At 35.6% G+C, this 18,736-nt stretch overlaps 2 protein-coding genes across 2 annotated transcripts; one reads left to right on the plus strand and one right to left on the minus strand.

The window, feature by feature from the left end:
- The first annotated feature begins 31 nt into the window (after positions 1-31).
- Smpd4_0 (sphingomyelin phosphodiesterase 4) lies at positions 32-4,909 on the plus strand. The gene is made up of 11 exons (XM_011193054.3): positions 32-209; positions 299-598; positions 665-1,207; positions 1,285-1,553; positions 1,613-1,814; positions 1,939-2,042; positions 2,098-2,404; positions 2,476-2,592; positions 3,366-3,488; positions 3,586-3,694; positions 3,890-4,909. The coding sequence occupies exons 1-11, from the start codon at positions 183-185 to the stop codon at positions 4,081-4,083; spliced, it is 2,295 nt and encodes a 764-aa protein (XP_011191356.1). The 5' UTR covers positions 32-182; the 3' UTR covers positions 4,084-4,909.
- LOC105217828 (cytochrome P450 315a1, mitochondrial) lies at positions 4,293-18,711 on the minus strand. Its single transcript, XM_011193053.3, has 7 exons — positions 17,371-18,711; positions 7,973-8,182; positions 7,657-7,856; positions 7,179-7,567; positions 5,207-5,422; positions 4,500-4,715; positions 4,293-4,433 (listed from the first exon to the last, which is right to left on the minus strand). The coding sequence occupies exons 1-7, from the start codon at positions 17,718-17,720 to the stop codon at positions 4,314-4,316; spliced, it is 1,701 nt and encodes a 566-aa protein (XP_011191355.1). The 5' UTR covers positions 17,721-18,711; the 3' UTR covers positions 4,293-4,313.
- Positions 18,712-18,736: the final 25 nt, after the last annotated feature.

An 18,736-nucleotide genomic window follows, 5' to 3' on the forward strand; every position in this document is an offset into this window, starting at 1 on the left:
GTACCATTATTAATTTCCTTTACATCATTGTTTTTTATACATCTGGTAACATAGTTGGTATGCAGCCGGCAGTCGCAGAAACGCCAGCAGTGACAAACTTACCGCCGTTTTGGTAGTAAACAAACTGTGTAGAAGAAAAATATTCCACTATTAAACAAACTGCAACAGGCAATCAGAAAATAATGGCCTTTTATAACGAAAATCTTGGTGTAAGTACTAATTATTTATAAAAATATCAATAAACTTATAAAATAACCTCAAATTACTTGTGTGCACCGACCATCTGTGATAAACGCAGAATCGCATAATGGAGTTGATGAACTATCCCATACCGGATCGTTGTGTGGAATTGACGCAGCTGTTCGAGCGTTGCAGTCTACGTGAATTACAGGATGTATTCCCAACAATAGTACAATCAGTGTTTGGCATAGGTAGTGGAGGACTTGGGTGGGGTTTACGTGCCACCACCAAGGAGAATTCGCCAATGTGCTTCGATATACTACATGAGTTCTTCTCGCCGATGGGCCCAATGTTGCGCCTGTGCTATCGCCTGCTTAATGAAACGATCAAATTTGAATTTAATTTGGATTTGCTGCCAGTGAGTATACTATGTTTTTATGAAATCATACAGCATTAATTTTTATAATGTTTTGATTTATTGCAGCACAAAGTAAGCGAGATGATACAATCTGGGCAATATTCACTTTTCTATGCCGACTTAGTAAACATTGATCCATTCCGCCGTCACGTCACATCACTCCTACTGAACGCATTCGATTATTATATGCTGCACTATGTTATTCACGCTACATTTCCACTACATAAAATGTTTCCAGCTGCATTGCAAGTGCATAATGAGCGCATGAAAACGGTTTATTTCTTTCTAACAGCTGAATATCTATGCACATTTTTGCCTGGCAATCCAGATGCGATCGTTTTTCCAACAAATATTTGTACGTCGGTGAAGGCGCCACAACCACTGCAGCCAGTGCAACCGCTGCAGCCGCAACGCTCACCAAAATATTTGAAAATACCAACAAACACCAGTTTGTTTCAGGCAGACAGCCCATCTACGTCAGCGGCGGCTGCAGCGGCTGTACAGGCCGCACGAAATTGTGAGTCGCCGCGTACGCATTGTTGGCGCACAGAATCTGTATTGCATTTCTTCATAGACACATGGCTGCGCTATGACATTGATGAGGCGCGTGTAAGTACTCGTATACTAGGTAGTCTTCTTTCAGTAGAATTTATATTTAATAACAATTTATTTTCAATTTATTGTAGGACCTACCGAGCAGCGAATTTATACGCGTTGTGCGCATATTGGTTAAGCAAGTGCATACATTTGCCAATTCGACACACATGGATCACACACCAATGGTGATGTTACGTAAACTCGCCAGTCCAATGATGAAAACGCGCATTTATCCATTTCTAAAAAGCATTATAGGACGCTGGCCGCTCGACAGTTCACTCTCAGTGGTGCTGGAGTTGTGGCTCAGCTATATACAACCTTGGCGTTATCTGTTCGATGCGCCAAATGCAAACTACTAGTGAGTTTTAATTTATGCACTTCAATGGATATTTATTTAACTATTTTCATATCTTACAGTGCTGGTAGTGGTGTTAATGTGAAAAACAATATAGTGTCGGGTAATATGGCCAATGAAGTAGCAGTAAGTCAGCGTTTTAGCACATTTATAGCGGAGAATTTGATAATATATACGCAAATTTTTGTCTACATTTTACCGCGTTTCGAACGTCTGGATTTCACAACATTTAGAAATGTTATTATGCTGCATCGCTTAGTAAAGGTTCGTAGATGAAAAAATATTTGAAAAAAAAATTAAAATTTTTTAAATAGTTTTTTTTTTTAATTTTAATAATTTATATTTTAATTATATACATGTGCTTAATAACATTTATCATTCCACTTAGGTTTTCAGTCAACCTAATCTGCCAACAATGCTTTGTCAAGCGGAGCAAGCATATATTTGTCAGCTAGGCATGGATTCACCACGGAAGCATTCAGTCTATGTCAGGTACACCCACAACTCAAATATTTTTTAAACCACATAACTTATTAAATCCTTTCAGACAAGGCAAAGCTGAATGGGATGGCATTTTCCACGAGGAAAGCTATACACCACTCTTTGGTTCTGCGGTCAAATGCGAGATTGAGCAAGTTATCAAAACAGTATGCATTTCCCGTTTATATGTGCTGCAAGAAATCGATAGCATACGACACGATATTGTGGCACAACGTAAGGCGCATAGTTTTTTGCGTAAAATGTTTGCAAGCATCTTTGCTGATGTCTCACCGGCGCAATTGAAATTACAAGAAATTGCTAAAATACCTGACATACTTGATTTAGCTGTGCGCTCATTGTCCATTATGTTCGATGTAAGTTGAATACACTGGCTTAACATACAAATAATAGAAATAATTTATCAATTAAATATGCATGTATGTAGGTACGACTGCCAGAGATTACAATGGAACAAATACACGATCGCAGCAGTCCGCAATTAAACTTTTCCGCATATGATAGTAGTGATTATTTGGATATAACAAAAGTTTCGCCAATACAGGTGAGTGGCTAGCTATTATTTTGATTCGTTTTAATGGAAGGAAACTATATTGAAAGAATAAGAAGAGTCACTATGTCGTTTGAATTTTGTCACTTAAGACTGCAATAATCGTGTAAATTGAACTCGTTAGTCCGATTATAAAACCACAACCCGGTGCGTTGAAGTTCAAAAGTTTGTCATCTTGATAATACTTATTTGCAGAACTCTTTGGTAAATTATGCTTCTCCATCAGTTAATTGACTGCCAGTGACAGTGTGCTGACGGCTGGGGGATTTGTGGATTTTGTTGCAACTTTGTACCTGGTAACACTCAAAATTTTGGCATTATTGGCAATCGGAATTTTGATGCCATTGACAGAAATGTTCAGGTCTAGACTGTACTCCTTCGTCCAGTTGTTGAATAAGTTTGGTGCTGATTTGGTAGGGGGGAGTGTTAGGATCCTAGCAGTAGAGAAACGTGAAAGGTCGAGGACACTTGTCATCGATTTGATGATTCCAAGTATCGTTTCCTCTATATGGCTATTGTTGTAGTTGCAGGAATGTTCTCGAATTGACTGTCCTTAGCCGGATAAAAATCCAGTTCTGTTTCGGTTACATAGACCTAACTCTCGTGAAAATGGTTCGCTCAATTCAACCAGGCGAGTGATTTACGGTGGCGAGTTAAACTAAATATTATGACATTTTTGTTTTAATGTATATTTGTACTGACATATACTAAATTTTCAATTTAAACACTGAATATTAAAAATAAAAATAATTAATTTCCAATTCCAGATGCAAAATAATTTAGCGAATTTATCAGCCACAATCGACCCTGCCACAGTGCCTATACAGGATTATGAGGTTAAATTCTTAGTGCGCTTTTTGCACAAAATCTCCTGTCGCCTCAATGAAATGGTGCGTGTAATAGACAAGCGATTGAAATTTAAATACAAATAAATAAAATTTTAATTTTAATGAATCAAAACATATATTAAATCTCATTGCTTTGCAGTTTGGCGCCGAAATTCAAGCATTATGGTGTCGCACGGATTTTGTGGGGAAATTAGCGCGCCAATTATTGCATGCACCTATGACACAGCAGTGGTTTGACAAATCGAGAGGTACTATTAAACACGCAATTCTTTCTTTCTTTACCAAATTTAATTTCGTTTGCATAAATATGAAATATTTACATACAAATAAATGTGTGTGTGTATGTATATATAGTATATAAGTATATTTATATTTTTAATACATTAAACAAATTACTAATACAACTAATTATGATTCACTTATTAAAATTGTAACATTTTAAGGTGTCAGTGAATTGTGTGAGGAACGTCTACCCGCCCGTATATGCCTACGTCCATTGGCCTCATATCAAGTGCTCGGGCTCATCACATTTGCCATGCTCATCGGTTACTCATTATGGCATGCGCCCATTTATGGACTATTTATTTTAATATTACTATTTTTTATATATATCACTATACTAGCATTATGTGTGTAATTACATACATACATATATACAGAGATATGTATATACATACATTTAGCTACATAATTATTGTTCTTAATGTCCTTATACTCCTTTATATTTGAAATTTCTTAATATTTTGTATATGTACGTATGTATGCGTGTTTAAAATCTAAACTGAGTGGAAAGAATATTATATACTATATATATATAGAGAATATATATATACGTGTTGTGTATGTATGTATATGTATTAACTAAGGCTATGCGATGTCACGAAGTTTTATTGCCAGTCTTAATGGCTGATCGGGTACCGTTACCAAACGCAGCTTGCAGTCAATTGGTGTTGTGTTGTTGCATTGCAATTGAAAATTGCTTATCACCTGAAATGTTCAAGCATATATCAAAAAATTTTAAATCATAAATGTGTGCAATTGACAAGCACTCACCGTTGCAAGTAGACAATGCATCTGTTTCATCGCCATGCGTCGGCCAATGCATGAACGATTGCCGATGGCAAAAGGTAAGGAGCCATGCGATTGCAATACTTCGCGTAATTCGCCAGTTTCCTCGTTGCGTTGCCAACGCTCTGGTTTTGCCGTCTCTGGATCTGGGAAATGTTTCGGCTCGCGACCGGCGGTGTACAAGGAGAGCAACACTAAGCTCTGTTATTTATGAGTTATAAGAGAAAAAGTTATATTTTAGAGCTTAGCGGTATAAATGTTAATAAAGGAGTGAGGAAAAACGTGTAATTTAAGGCAACAAACAGTAAATTATGCAATAAAATTCAATGTAAGTCTAATTTGGCATTTATATTAAAATTAAAATTAAATAAAAAAAAAATATTTTATTTTATATACATATTTATATTTAATTCTCTCAATTATTTTCAGTTTAGAAATAAAAATTTTATATAAAATTTGCTTGCAATTTCAGTGTATCCACCAAAAAAAATCATTCAAAATTTTGTAACTTTTAATATAATTATCCACTGCGACGCTGTGTGATTTTTAAACATATTTTCTAATTACAACAACAAATATAACAGCAATTATTAAATTAAAGAATCATTACATGCACAATCAAGCTCAAAAATATTTTTCTTACAGGTATAAATACACAGTAATATTTCATTTCTTTTATTTCACATACATACATTTCTTTCGATTTGATAGCCACCGATATTCGCCTCAGTGTCCATGTAGCGTCCAATAAATGGTGCAATCGGATATAAGCGCATCGCCTCTTTAATGAGACCATGTACCAGCATATTGCCGCGCCCATCATGCGCCGCCATTTCTTTGGCCAAACGCTCTTGCATTTGCGAATTCTGAGTGAGTAGATAAAAAGCCCATTCCGTTGTGTAGGCTGTCTGTGGTAATTGAGAAAAAGAAACCATATTATTATAGAATTTACAGTTAGTCGAAAAAAAAAACTAAAATTTTAATAGTTTGTAGAAGAGAAAGATAAATTTTCAATGACAGTGAGTTTCGGGACCACCTCAACAATGATATTAAATTAATTCCGTTTTTTTACAAATGCCAAGGTTCTTATTTGCTTTTTGATGCATTTTAAGATTACACAGCCTAGCAAAAACAAAAGTTTTGTCATGACCTGGGGTCTTACATGTTTTTGGGATCGCTGAATCCGAATCCAAATTCAAATGACGGATGTAATATGGCGAATTTTTGAAATGTGTCCACCATTTTTAATTTTGAAAAACCGACACCAGATTCGTAATCAGCAATCCCGAGAAACCCCCGAGTAACGAGTTTCGAAAGATTCTGATGAATTTTTCTAAATAGTACCCGCCACATAGGATCGCCTTTCGAATTTTTAAAAACCGACATCGGATTCGTAATTAGCGACTTCGAAAACCGCCATATTGGTTTTCTGGAGTTATATCAAAACCCAAATCCGGAGGGGTTAAATGCGCCTCGGATTCGGATTCTGCGACCCACACCACAATGATGAGTGGCTGTGTTATTAATTTTATTTTATTTTTCGCAATTTGAGGTTGATATACCTTCCGTAATTAAGTTTTCAGAAATTTTATTATATGCGGATGATGTAAAACTTTTTAAATCATATACTTCTCATAACGAAAGGACTGAGTTGCAATCGGATTTAAATAATTTAGTTACTTGGTGCCACAAAAATGATATGCCACTGAATCTTAAAAAATGTAAAACGATGTGCTTTTCCCGTAGAACTGTTGATTCTTCTCCCTATGTAATAAATAACTTCAGTTTAGAGCAAGTTTTTAGCTTTGTTGATTTAGGAGTTACTATGGACCCTAAACTAAATTTTAATTCTCATGTAAATTCAATTGTCTTAAAAGCTAAAGGTGCTCTTAGCTTTGTTAAACGTTGGTCTAAAGAATTTTGTGTTCCGTATATTACTAAAATTCTTTTTACAACATTGGTAAGGCCTATATTGGAGTATGGTTCTGTGGTATGGAATCCTAGCTATCAATCCCATTCTAATAAGCTTGAGTCCGTTCAAAAACAATTTTTACTTTCTGCTTTAGGCCACTTACATTGGGATTCAAGATTGAATCTTCCCCCGTATACTAGTCGTTTAAAACTTATAAATCTTCCCACACTCACTAGTCGTAGAGAAATGCTAGGTATAATATTCCTAGCAAAATTTCTGAATGGTTTAGTTTGTAGTTCATTCCTTTTGTCTGATATCAAGTTTAATGTCCCATTTCGTTCATCTAGGCAGTTTAGACCATTACTTCTAAAATCTTCTAGAACAAATTTCGAGTTAAACGAACCATTCCGCCGAATATGTCAGGATTTTAATTATCATTCCAGCACATTTGATCCATCTGACTCAATATTTAGCATCAAAAAAACTATTTTGTCTTCTTTTCTCTTAATAAGTAATATTCAGAAACTTTTAACTTTTTGTTTTTATATATTTTTAAATCTCAGCTGTTGAAATGTTTCTTTCTGTAGCTGAGCAGTTTGAGAACCGGACGCTTAAAAATCTCTTGCCTTTCTAGACTCGGCAAAAAGAAAGTATCTTTATTTACAATTAAATTAAACTTGATTCGATGACACGTCTCGAGCTTAAAAATAGATAACCTATCTTTAATAAAACATTAAGAATCACTTGCTTACCGTATCGCCGGCGGCAATAACCAAATCCACAAATATACGCTTTATCGTATCCAGCGGCATGTCGGCCAATATGAGCTTTTGAAAAAGTGAATCTCCAGCGCAATCGTGACAGTCGATGCCATTTTTATCGCACACCCCATTTGTAACGGGGTCCGGCAATTGAACAAACAGATCGATCAAATCGTTGCCCTTTTTCAGCACCGCCGCAACACTCGACTCGAAATCACGCCAAATGCGCATGTTGAAACGTTTGGCCAATTGTGGTGGAAAAGTCATGAGCGCCGAGCTGGTGTCGAATATTCTATGCACGATGCGTGAAAACTCATCCATCGTCTTGGCCATGTGCGCATTCTCCGCCGCTGAAACGCCAAACATGATGGTGCAAACCACTAAAGATAGGGTGGGGATTATATGACATTAATAAAGAAAGTTAACTTCAGATAAGCTTATGTTTTTTTCCATTTGTCCGCTAACCCACCATCAATTGCCCAGTTGTAGAGCTGCTGTTCAAGCTCCATTAATTCGGTGTAATGGCATTGCGCTTGCGCCGCCTGCGCCTTCCACAGATTCACCAAACGCTGAGTACACGCTTCGATGTGCACATCCATCCACTTCATGGTGCCGCCCAGCAGAAAACGATTTAATATGCGTCGGTTGTGTAGCCATTCGGCGCCCTCCCTAAATGATTGGAATTAAGACAGCAAAAAATAAAAATTAGAAGTGTTAATGAAATTCAAGCAAATACATATATGCAAGTGTTGATGTTTTTTGTTTGCTTGTGCGTTTCAACTCACATGAAGAACAAGCCGCGCTGACAATTGTGCTGTCTATTGTACAGAATCCACGACTCCGGCAGCGGATGCCGTGGATATTGGCCCTCATATTGAAACACCGCACGCATTTGACTTGCTGATGAAACAAATATGGCATCCTGTACTCCGCCCAGACGTTCGTAAAATATTGGACCGAGCTCTTCATGGCGCCGATGTATGTATTTGTGTAACCTAAAAAAAAAGTTATTGAAAAAGAATTTTAACTTTTTTTCATCTCAAATGACAAAAACCCAGTAGACGACGTCACCGTCAGGTGAGCTTGTGGCTCCTGTCTGTCGCTAAAGTTTAATGAACCAAACTATTCCAAATTTATGCTACTACATTTCAATTTTTACTATAAAAAATGAGTGTACTATGTAATAGTCCTTGAAAAAAACTTCATCGTGCTTTGGAAACTACATACAGTTTCCATGCCGTGAAATTATTTTTGGAACAAACAATTAATATATAAAGACACTTAAAATTCCGATATTGTCATTGTATATTTAAGTTTACCTTCAATAACACCGATTTCAGTTTCGGTTGTCAAGTTTATCTCAAAAATAAAGCAATTTGAAATTCATAAATCCTTGCAAAAAGGTGGCCATGAAAGCATATCCGCTGAGCAGTGGAGAAGAGCACACGTTCAATGTTAAGCAAAATTAATTTAATACAATCTTCATACATATGTAAAACAAGCGAAACGGACGCTGAAATCCTTGTTTTCTATAAATAAAATATGCAATTATTTGCACTTTTGGAATGATTTTAATATCTTACGAAGTTTAGTTGATTAACTATAATAACATAACACAATTGCCGTTTTACATTTTTCCTGCGTGACGTAAGCTATTAAGATACAGATGGGATTTTTCTTAAGATAACACTTTGAGGAAATATGAAAACTAGAATAAGAATAGAACTAAGGTTGTCTGAATGATAAAAGACTAGTAAAAGTCAATAAAGATACAAAACCCGCTATAGTGACGTCACTAAACAGCTGTTATTGTCAAATCCACTGATAACTTATAATCAGTACTGCTTTATGTTACGTTACAATATCTTATCTCTGCATGTTATCAAAGTTAGGTCTGTAGAAAATCAAATAAAAGAAAAATATCTTCACATTTTTCTCAACTATTTTCTTATCCGGCATTCAGAGATGCAGGAACAAAAGAAACACAATGTTGTCTCTAATGTAATCCAATTGACATATTTTTTATTATTATTTTATAAATTTCTAGTTTTTAGTTCTAATTGAGTCAAAAATCTTGTTCTCTTTCTTGCTGTAATATTTCTAATATAATTCTAGGTAATATAAAAGTAATCATCTGATATTGAAGATTGTTGCTTTCTATTTATATTTGTTATTACTTATTTTAAAACAATCGACTATTATGACAAATTTGTATATGACAGATCACTATATTGTAATGGTCGAAATTATTCGTTTTCTACTAATGATCAAACTATTATTAGACATTTTAGCTTGACTAATTCCATTCTGTTTGGATAATTTGCTTAGATTGCTTTATACCAGTTGTTAGTTCGATTTGCCAATCTCCAAAGGGAATCGAAGGCAACTATTCCCGTTGGTGTAAGAATATTGAACAATGATCAGGCATAATTGTAAGCATAAATGCATTGAATGACTGCGAACAAATGAGTATACCAAAAATTTGACTTTTGGGGGAAATTTGAAAAAAAAAAATTGAGAATTTTGCTTTTTTGTTTTTCTTTGCTATAAAAAAATCAAAATTTTGCGTTTCATGAATTTACATGTGCTGAGTGCATAACGGTCAAGGCATTCTGAGATACAATGGAGGAGAGTTTGAAAAACACAGTTTTCAGAAAAACGCGTTCAAAGTTTCCAGCTGCAAACTCAGCGCTTCAAAAAGCTCCTTCTCCTAATTGGTGTCCCTTTAAAACAATTTCGAATTTTTAAAAATCACTTTACTACTTTATTCTAGACATGTAAAGAAAGCAATTTATGATAAAAAAATATAATTTTTAGCCCATCACATGGGATGACCCCCTTAAGATACTTCACTTAACTTTATAACCCTTGACATAAGTTATCACAAAAGGGTAGAGCACAACTTTTCTTTGCCGTGAATGTTCATTGGCAGTACATTACCCGATATATTTGAATTATATATTAAAATTAATTGAACAAAATTAAGATATATCAGGAGTTCACTTGGAGTCCTGAATAGAAGACGTCAAAAGTATATTAACATAATTATTAACGTAGATTGCAATGATCTCGAAGTCCGGTCTGAACTTGAGGTTAGTGGAGAGCTTCTGCCCCAACCTGGTTCATCAGTTTAGAAAAGTCACTAGATCTTGGTTTCACACATTAATTCTAATAAAATTACTAACAAGATAACCTCAAATTGGTTTTGGACATTGTTCTTAGGAAATCAGAAGGTGGTCACATATTTAAATGACAATATCTTGTTTCAATTTATTTAAAAAATACGAAAATAGTTTTTTATAATTTTCAAAATTTACGAAAATTTTTAAAATTTGTGAAAATCATAATTTCATCGAAGACAATGCGACGAATTTTATATATGCATACATTCTCATGTCAATTCAATTGGCCCGCCCTCAATCTCACTTTTTTCTTCTCCTTCGTCATCGACTCAAAATTTGAATTCAAACATTCGCTTTAATTTCAATACATTTCTTGCCACTTGCTTCAGACACCCCATCCACTCGTTCAACTACTGGGTTCAGTTTGATTTTCGAAAAATTTGAAAGTCAAAACAATTTACTTTCGTCACACAAATTGATTTATTCCAGATATGTATGTATGCGATCACCCGCCCAGAATATTAGAAACAGACTTGTGTGCTTTATCGTCAATTTAGAGTAGTACGTGTACGTGTGTGTGTGCGAAAATTGCCTACACCTTTTTGCGAAATGGAGTTTCAATCAATCTGAATATGAACTTCGCAGTTGTTTTTAATAAAATTGTAAATTGTTCGCATAAAAATGGCGTCTGACGCATTACAAACGGTGCATATGTACATACATGCCATACTTGAAAATTATTTGCCAACATGTTCCCATAACTTTGTATACTGATTCACTCAAATATGTACATAAAATTTCAGTTCGCAATCAAATCTTAACTGTCCTGTGCTGCTCGGTAAAGAGCTTAAACAATATGGCATTCAAATTAACGCAAATATAATAAAGGGTGATTTTTTAAGAGCTTGATAACTTTTTAAAAAAAAAAAACGCATAAAATTTGCAAAATCTCATCGGTTCTTTATTTGAAACGTTAGATTGGTTCATGACATTTACTTTTTGAAGATAATTTCATTTAAATGTTGACCGCGGCTGCGTCTTAGGTGGTCCATTCGGAAAGTCCAATTTTGGGCAACTTTTTCGAGCATTTCGGCCGGAATAGCCCGAATTTCTTCGGAAATGTTGTCTTCCAAAGCTGGAATAGTTGCTGGCTTATTTCTGTAGACTTTAGACTTGACGTAGCCCCACAAAAAATAGTCTAAAGGCGTTAAATCGCATGATCTTGGTGGCCAACTTACGGGTCCATTTCTTGAGATGAATTGTTCTCCGAAGTTTTCCCTCAAAATGGCCATAGAATCGCGAGCTGTGTGGCATGTAGCGCCATCTTGTTGAAACCACATGTCAACCAAGTTCAGTTCTTCCATTTTTGGCAACAAAAAGTTTGTTAGCATCGAACGATAGCGATCGCCATTCACCGTAACGTTGCGTCCAACAGCATCTTTGAAAAAATACGGTCCAATGATTCCACCAGCGTACAAACCACACCAAACAGTGCATTTTTCGGGATGCATGGGCAGTTCTTGAACGGCTTCTGGTTGCTCTTCACCCCAAATGCGGCAATTTTGCTTATTTACGTAGCCTTTCAACCAGAAATGAGCCTCATCGCTGAACAAAATTTGTCGATAAAAAAGCGGATTTCACATTTCGAACCGAACACTGATTTTGGTAATAAAATTCAATGATTTGCAAGCGTTGCTCGTTAGTAAGTCTATTCATGATGAAATGTCAAAGCATACTGAGCATCTTTCTCTTTGACACCATGTCTGAAATCCCACGTGATCTGTCAAATACTAATGCATGAAAATCCTAACCTCAAAAAAATCACCCGTTATGTACATTTGCTTAAAAACTAAAAATTCGAATCTAAAAATAATGTAACAAGTTTTTACAAAAGATCTTCTCGGAAATGGAAGAATTGGTATTTTTTTGTATGAGGAAAGCGATCTCTTAAATTGTATGAGTTGAATTAAATCCGGTCGATGGACGTTTTATATCTTCAAATCCCTCATATTAATATAAAAACCCGTACCGTTGTCAGTATATCGTTTTTAGCAATAAACTTTTTCTTAAAAGTTATTGTCGAGATAGGGGTTTGCGGCCAAATATGAATGAGATATTTTTCAAGTTCGTGTATATGTATATAGAAATCTCACCCGATTGATAATGCTATAGAAATATGGAAAAATAACTGTAATTTTTAAATTTCCAATTTACCGTATACCGTTATGTTAGTTTAAAGTTAGAGAAACCGGTATATTTATCATTAATTATAGCAACGATAATAATAATTTTTGGGTTTTAACTTTATAATTATTTTAGATATTAACAAGTTAAGTGCGTCGTCAGACATACACCGTATCAACATACACTTACAGATTATACGTTTAGACTAAGGCTCTTTAAATTATTCGAATAACCCGAAAACCGATTAATCGAATATCCGGTTTGTAATCGTTTTTATGAATATTAACCGATTAATACTATTCGAATAGTCGTGACGTCGTGTTCTATTACGGCTATTCGAATAGTTATTCTGCTGCGACTATTCGAATAGTTGTTTGAAATCCAAACAGCCTTTGATTTTTTTTTTGTGAAAATGTCATATTTTTCATGAGTTTCACATTTTTACATACATATGTACATACATAGAAATTTAATAAACTTTCACTATTCAAATAGTCGACAACCAACGGTTAACCGAATAATCGGAAATGAGCGGTTAATAGAATAGTTGACAACTTACGACTATCCGGAAACTGCAAACCGAATATTATTATACGAATAATGCCAAGAGCTCTAGGTTAGACCTCTTTGACATGTTGGAATTTTTGGGTTTGGGGTCGCAAGCAATTCATAGAATCCATTGAGACTTCCATATAGTACTTAATATTTCTTATTTTCATTACACTACGGGATGAGATAAACGCTCAACCCTTCATATATGTATGTACATTTGTAGATCGGCTCAATATACATATCTAGGTTGGTTTTTTCTTAATTAAAGCACATCACCGCCAAAATAATTGAACAAGTGTTTGCAAGTTTATCATTCAACCATCTTAATTATCACCTTTGTCCATTTAAGAAATTTTCAAACATTAATTTCGGAAATGCTAAAAATTATTAGTTCTCGGATGAAATTTAAAACCACCCCGGTAAATTGATTAATGTTGTATTTACTGAAAAAGAGTCTATTGCAAATACAATTTTAAAGAATTTCTTTGCTTGTTCCATTTGTTCGGATTCGAATTATGAAAATTGCAACATTTCTACTGATTTAACTAGTGTTCATTTAAATCTCGATTTAGGAATGTTAAAAAATGGACTTAAAGAAAGCGATAAGGAACTTTTTTCATGACAGGAATACGATCAGGACTTTTACTTTGACCGCGGATTAACATGTTTGCTGCCATGTCGCACACACAAAAAAATAAAAAAAAATCCTTTAAACCCCGAAATAAGCAGTAAACAATTTTATATATTCCCGATTTACACCAGTTTATAAAAAAAAAACGTGCTTGACAGCCGGGGAAGGTTTTCGTCAAAACCGCTGGGCAGCCATTGTGTTTCAATGCTTTTAATCTCCATCGAAAATTGGTATAGAATGCGTAGTGGTTGAAAATTTATTAAATGTGTTTCTTTATATCTGAGTAAGATACTATCAAAAGAACACACCAGTACTGCTTACATAAAGACGGGAGGGAATGTGTGGACCTCCTCTGCGGAAGAAACACTGGAGGTACTCATAAGCACACACTTCCCTGGGAGTCAACAAACAGCAGTAACGGAGGTCCAACCAGTAACACAAACGAACGAACAGGATAATTCCAGTCACATAGTAGACAAAAGGTAAATTATATGCGCAATAAACAGTTTCTCGCCGCTTAAAGCGGCAGGACCAGATGGTATAATACCTATAATGCTACAAAAGCTGAAAGAACCAATAGTTCAAAGGCTCAGCAATATCTACAAAGCAGGCATTCAACTATCTTATATCCCAAGAAGTTGGAAAAGAATGAAAGTGTTATTTCTTCCAAAACCAGGCAGAAGAACGAACGATAATGCTAAGGACTTCAGATCTATAAGCCTAACATCCTTCATGTTGAAGGTACTAGAAAGGCTAATAGATATACATATAAGATCAATCATGGCAGATACACTATCGAAGTCACAACATACTTGCATGAAGGGTCGATCAACCGAAACTGCCCTTCATGATGTGATAAATGTAATTGAAAAATCATTACATCACGAACAGTACACAATGACTGCATTTCTTGACATAGAAGAAGCCTTTAGTAATATAGAAATAAGCACAATCCTTAATTCACTGGCACATGGCGGTATAAACGATATTGTGTGCAGATGGATACAGTCGATGCTTATTAACAGAAGGATAATAGCTCCAAACGGCGCTGCTACACGAGAGAGTTATGTAAGCAGGGGGACACCTCAAGGAGGAGTCCTCTCGCCACTCTTATGGGTGCTAGCGTTGAACGAAGTACTACTCCAACTCAATGAAGAGGAGTAACAATAAAAATAAAATATCAGGCATGTTTCCTTCAACAGTCAGCGAGAAACAATATAATATCAGGAAATTAAATGGACTACAAAGAGCAGCCTGCGTAGGTGTCACAGGTGCTATAAGGTCCTGCCCGACCGAGGCACTTAATGTGCTTCTATACCAACTTCCCATAGACATCCATATCCATAAAATAACTGCATGCTCTGCTATAAGAATTAAGGAGATAAGTGGATGGAAACAGAAAAATTATGGGCATAGCGACATTCTGAACAGAGTTAAACTAAATTGTAATAAGTCAGATTACATTATCCCAGAGTTAGACTTCAATGGTGAATTCCAGGTGAGGATACCCTCTAGACGAGAGTGGAGAAGAGGCATAATAAGGGAGGAGAATACTATAGTAGTCTATACCGACGTGTCCAAAATGGACTGCGGAGTAGGCACAGGTGTATACTCCGAGGATCTTAACTATTCACGCTCCTTCCGTCTACCGAACTTGGCTAGGCTAGCATCTTCCAAGCAGAAGTACTGGGCATAGAGAAGGCCTGTGAGGCTCCATTGGTCAACTACCAGAGGATACAAAAAGCAATTATTTATACAGATAGTCAAGCGGCGCTCCTGGCCTTGTCGACGCCACTGACTAACTCGAGCGTAGTCCATAACTGCAAGAAGGCATTGACCAATCTGAAAGACAAAGTACAATTAGACTTAGTCTGGGTTCCCGGCCATAGGAACATCTTCGGTAACGAAAGGGCAGACGAGTTGGCAAAAGCAGGAGCCGTTCTAGACGAATCCGAAGCTGAGCCAATACTATGCCCGCTAGGAACGATCAAAAGAGAGCTCAACATTCAATTGGAACAATTAGCAGAGAACAGAGAATACAACAAAATATAAAATAGCTAAACAGATATGGCCAAAATATGATAAGACTAGATCTGCGGTATTATTAAATAGGTCCAGGAAAAGTATTTTCAGACTTACAGCTACTCTAACAGGTCATTGGCCATTTGGAGAACATGCAATGAAAATGGGCATACCCTATAATAACATTTTGTCGAGGCTGTGAACTGGAGGGAAATAAGGAAACAATTTTCCATTTTGTGAATGTCCAGCCCTATCGCAGATCCGACACAGGACACTTGGAAGCCATCAGGCATCAAGCCTTGAATGGATATCAACTAAAAACATATCGGATATAAGTAGCTTCATCGAAAACACAAAGTGGTTTGAACGGAAAGATGAAACGGGATAACAGTGAATTATAAGGTCAGCTGATAGTGTATCAAAATGGCACATCTAGTGCTAATTGGGCCATAAAATGATTTGGCAGCACTCCTACCTAACCTAACCTAACCTTTATACAAAATTGGTATGACAGTATAAGAAAAAAAAACATTTGGGTTTTTAGGGAAAAGGTTAAAATGCTTTCTAGACTTTGTTTGGGAGTTGTATATTTCTTTTATTTATATATTTTATATAAATATAATACAGTGGAACTAACATAACTCGAACTATTGAATTGGCAATAGAAGTAAAATTGCATACAAATTTCCTTCCATAAATCGGACTTTTCGTCCAGAGCATAATACAAAATTTTAAATTTTACTATTGGGGTAGAATTTTAAAAGAGTCTGTCTCTATCGTATGGAGGTGAACATAAAATACGATATTACACTTATGGATTGCATAAATCATGTAACAAAGGTATGGGATACAGACATCAACAGCCAAACAATAGCACTTTGTAACAAACAAAATTACAGAATGCATGTTTTAGCGTATGTACATAAAATTTTGTGCGAAGTAAATACCGAAAACTGAGTATAAATCTTAGTTTTAAAGCTTTGTGAAACCTTTTTTTTTTAATGAAAATTTCAATAACTCGATCTTCCTTTTTTGTGGATTATGGTGATTCGAGTTGGATAAGTTCTGCTGTATATATTTTAATAAATTCTCGGAATATGACGTTAGGAACATCTATTTTGTATAATTTTCGTGAATCTTTCAATGATTTTGAAAACAAAAAAAAATTGTTGAAAAGTTATAAATATTTCTAAACAACGCACTCAAATTTCCGACAGTCTTTATGTAATGATATTGAATTTGCAGATTTTCATTTTATTGTTAATAAAAGTAAATTTAATATTAATATGCTTAGCAATAGGTATGAATTGAATTTATATTGATGTTTATGTAATAACCTCAGCTTATGAACACAATTATGTATTTACATTAATAAATTTAGGCGCTTTACATTTAATATTAATTATTTTTATTTATTTAGTTTCTTTCTAAAATCTTTTTAACGTTTCATTATTTCCACTGCTTCAGGTTTCAAGACACAATATATCTCAATTAAAGCTCGCACTTGCTTAGTCACTTGTAAGTGATATACAATATATATACATTTGTACATATATATGTATGTATGTATGTTTCTACAATAAACGAACATTCCAACAAAAACAAAAACAAAACACTAACAAACCTCATTAATAACAAATTTATTTGTATGTATGTATGTTAGTGCACTCACTGTTGTCCACCGCCAGCAGCTATTAGATCCCAAAACGTGCCAATTAATGGCAATCCTTTCGGCCTTGGCAACTTACGCAATTCCTCTGCCGACTTCTCATCTTTCGCCTTCAACGGCCAAGCCCCCATGCTAAGTGGTGACGTTGATTGTAGCGCCAGCGTTGGTGTTGCTGCTGCTGCCGTGTTGTTTGGCTTTGCCGTCGCTGTGATCGAGATGGTTTCTGCCGTGGCGGCCGTCAAATATTCACCATCACCCAGGCGATATTTATGCGTTTTACCGCATATCAGCAGCAAACGCAGCCAGAAGGCGCGCAAAGCGTTTAACACCACCGATGGCAACAAATGCAGCATTACGACGAACGACAATGCGCACGCTTGTATCGAATTCAAGTGGCAGTTGCAATTTTTTACAAGCCCTAACTCAGCACTGTGCTCGCTGTGCTTGGCTGGCCTGGCGCAAGGCTGGCTATCTATGTAGAGTACGTCTGTATATTATATGCTGTTGGCGCGCACTGTTTGCTGTTAATGATAATGCCTGTGTGTGTTGTGTATGTGGGCTCTATGCGCTTTTTTGTATAGTGCAAATGCTGTTTCGGCAAAAAACTTAAAATTTTTTCCAACTTCTTTAAATTTTGTGTTAATTTTTTTTACTTCTTTCCTTGCTACTACTTATTGTATGCATAGGCTTTTGCCGGTTGCTATTCTCTTTATGAGCGTTTCAAAAAAAAAAAATTGTATGCGAAAAAAATTATAACGCGTAATCGTCAATTTTAGGAACGAGCATAAAATTGCGTTGGTTAGTGAAAATGAAATATTTCGTCTGCTTATGCAGTAGGCGAGGGCTCGTTTGGATTTATTAGTACACGCGGACGAGTTTGATGTTTAAGTATAAAAGTTAAATTCAAACAAAAAACATAAAAAATGTTAAAACACACTTATTACAAAGCACAAGTATTAGTTAATTGCACATCAAAAGGGTACACACACAGTTTTATTTATTAAAACACAAATATTTTTTTATACTTTGTTTTTTAATTTTAAAAATATTTTTTTTGTATTTAACTTTGCTCAATTCCTTCCCTTTTAATTCACTTTAGTTGCCTTTACGCCACCGATTTGTATTTCTAATATGTATTATACGCGCCTGTTCATTTGCTATCTTTAAGCGCTTCTGTGCTGTCTCTACTAAAAATCCGCACTCACTTTTAATGGTTATGGGTAAGTAAGTAAGTTCTTGACGCGTTCACCGTTCGTGGTCATCTGAAACCGATCGAGCAGCTGTGCTGCATGTTAAAGGCGAAGGCGAAGCCAAAAATCCAAACCAAATGTAAAATCGTAACCGCCGCCGTCGACGTCATCGCAGCAGC

Source organism: Zeugodacus cucurbitae, chromosome 2 (genome assembly GCF_028554725.1).
Source record: "Zeugodacus cucurbitae isolate PBARC_wt_2022May chromosome 2, idZeuCucr1.2, whole genome shotgun sequence".
Lineage (NCBI taxonomy): Eukaryota > Metazoa > Arthropoda > Insecta > Diptera > Tephritidae > Zeugodacus > Zeugodacus cucurbitae.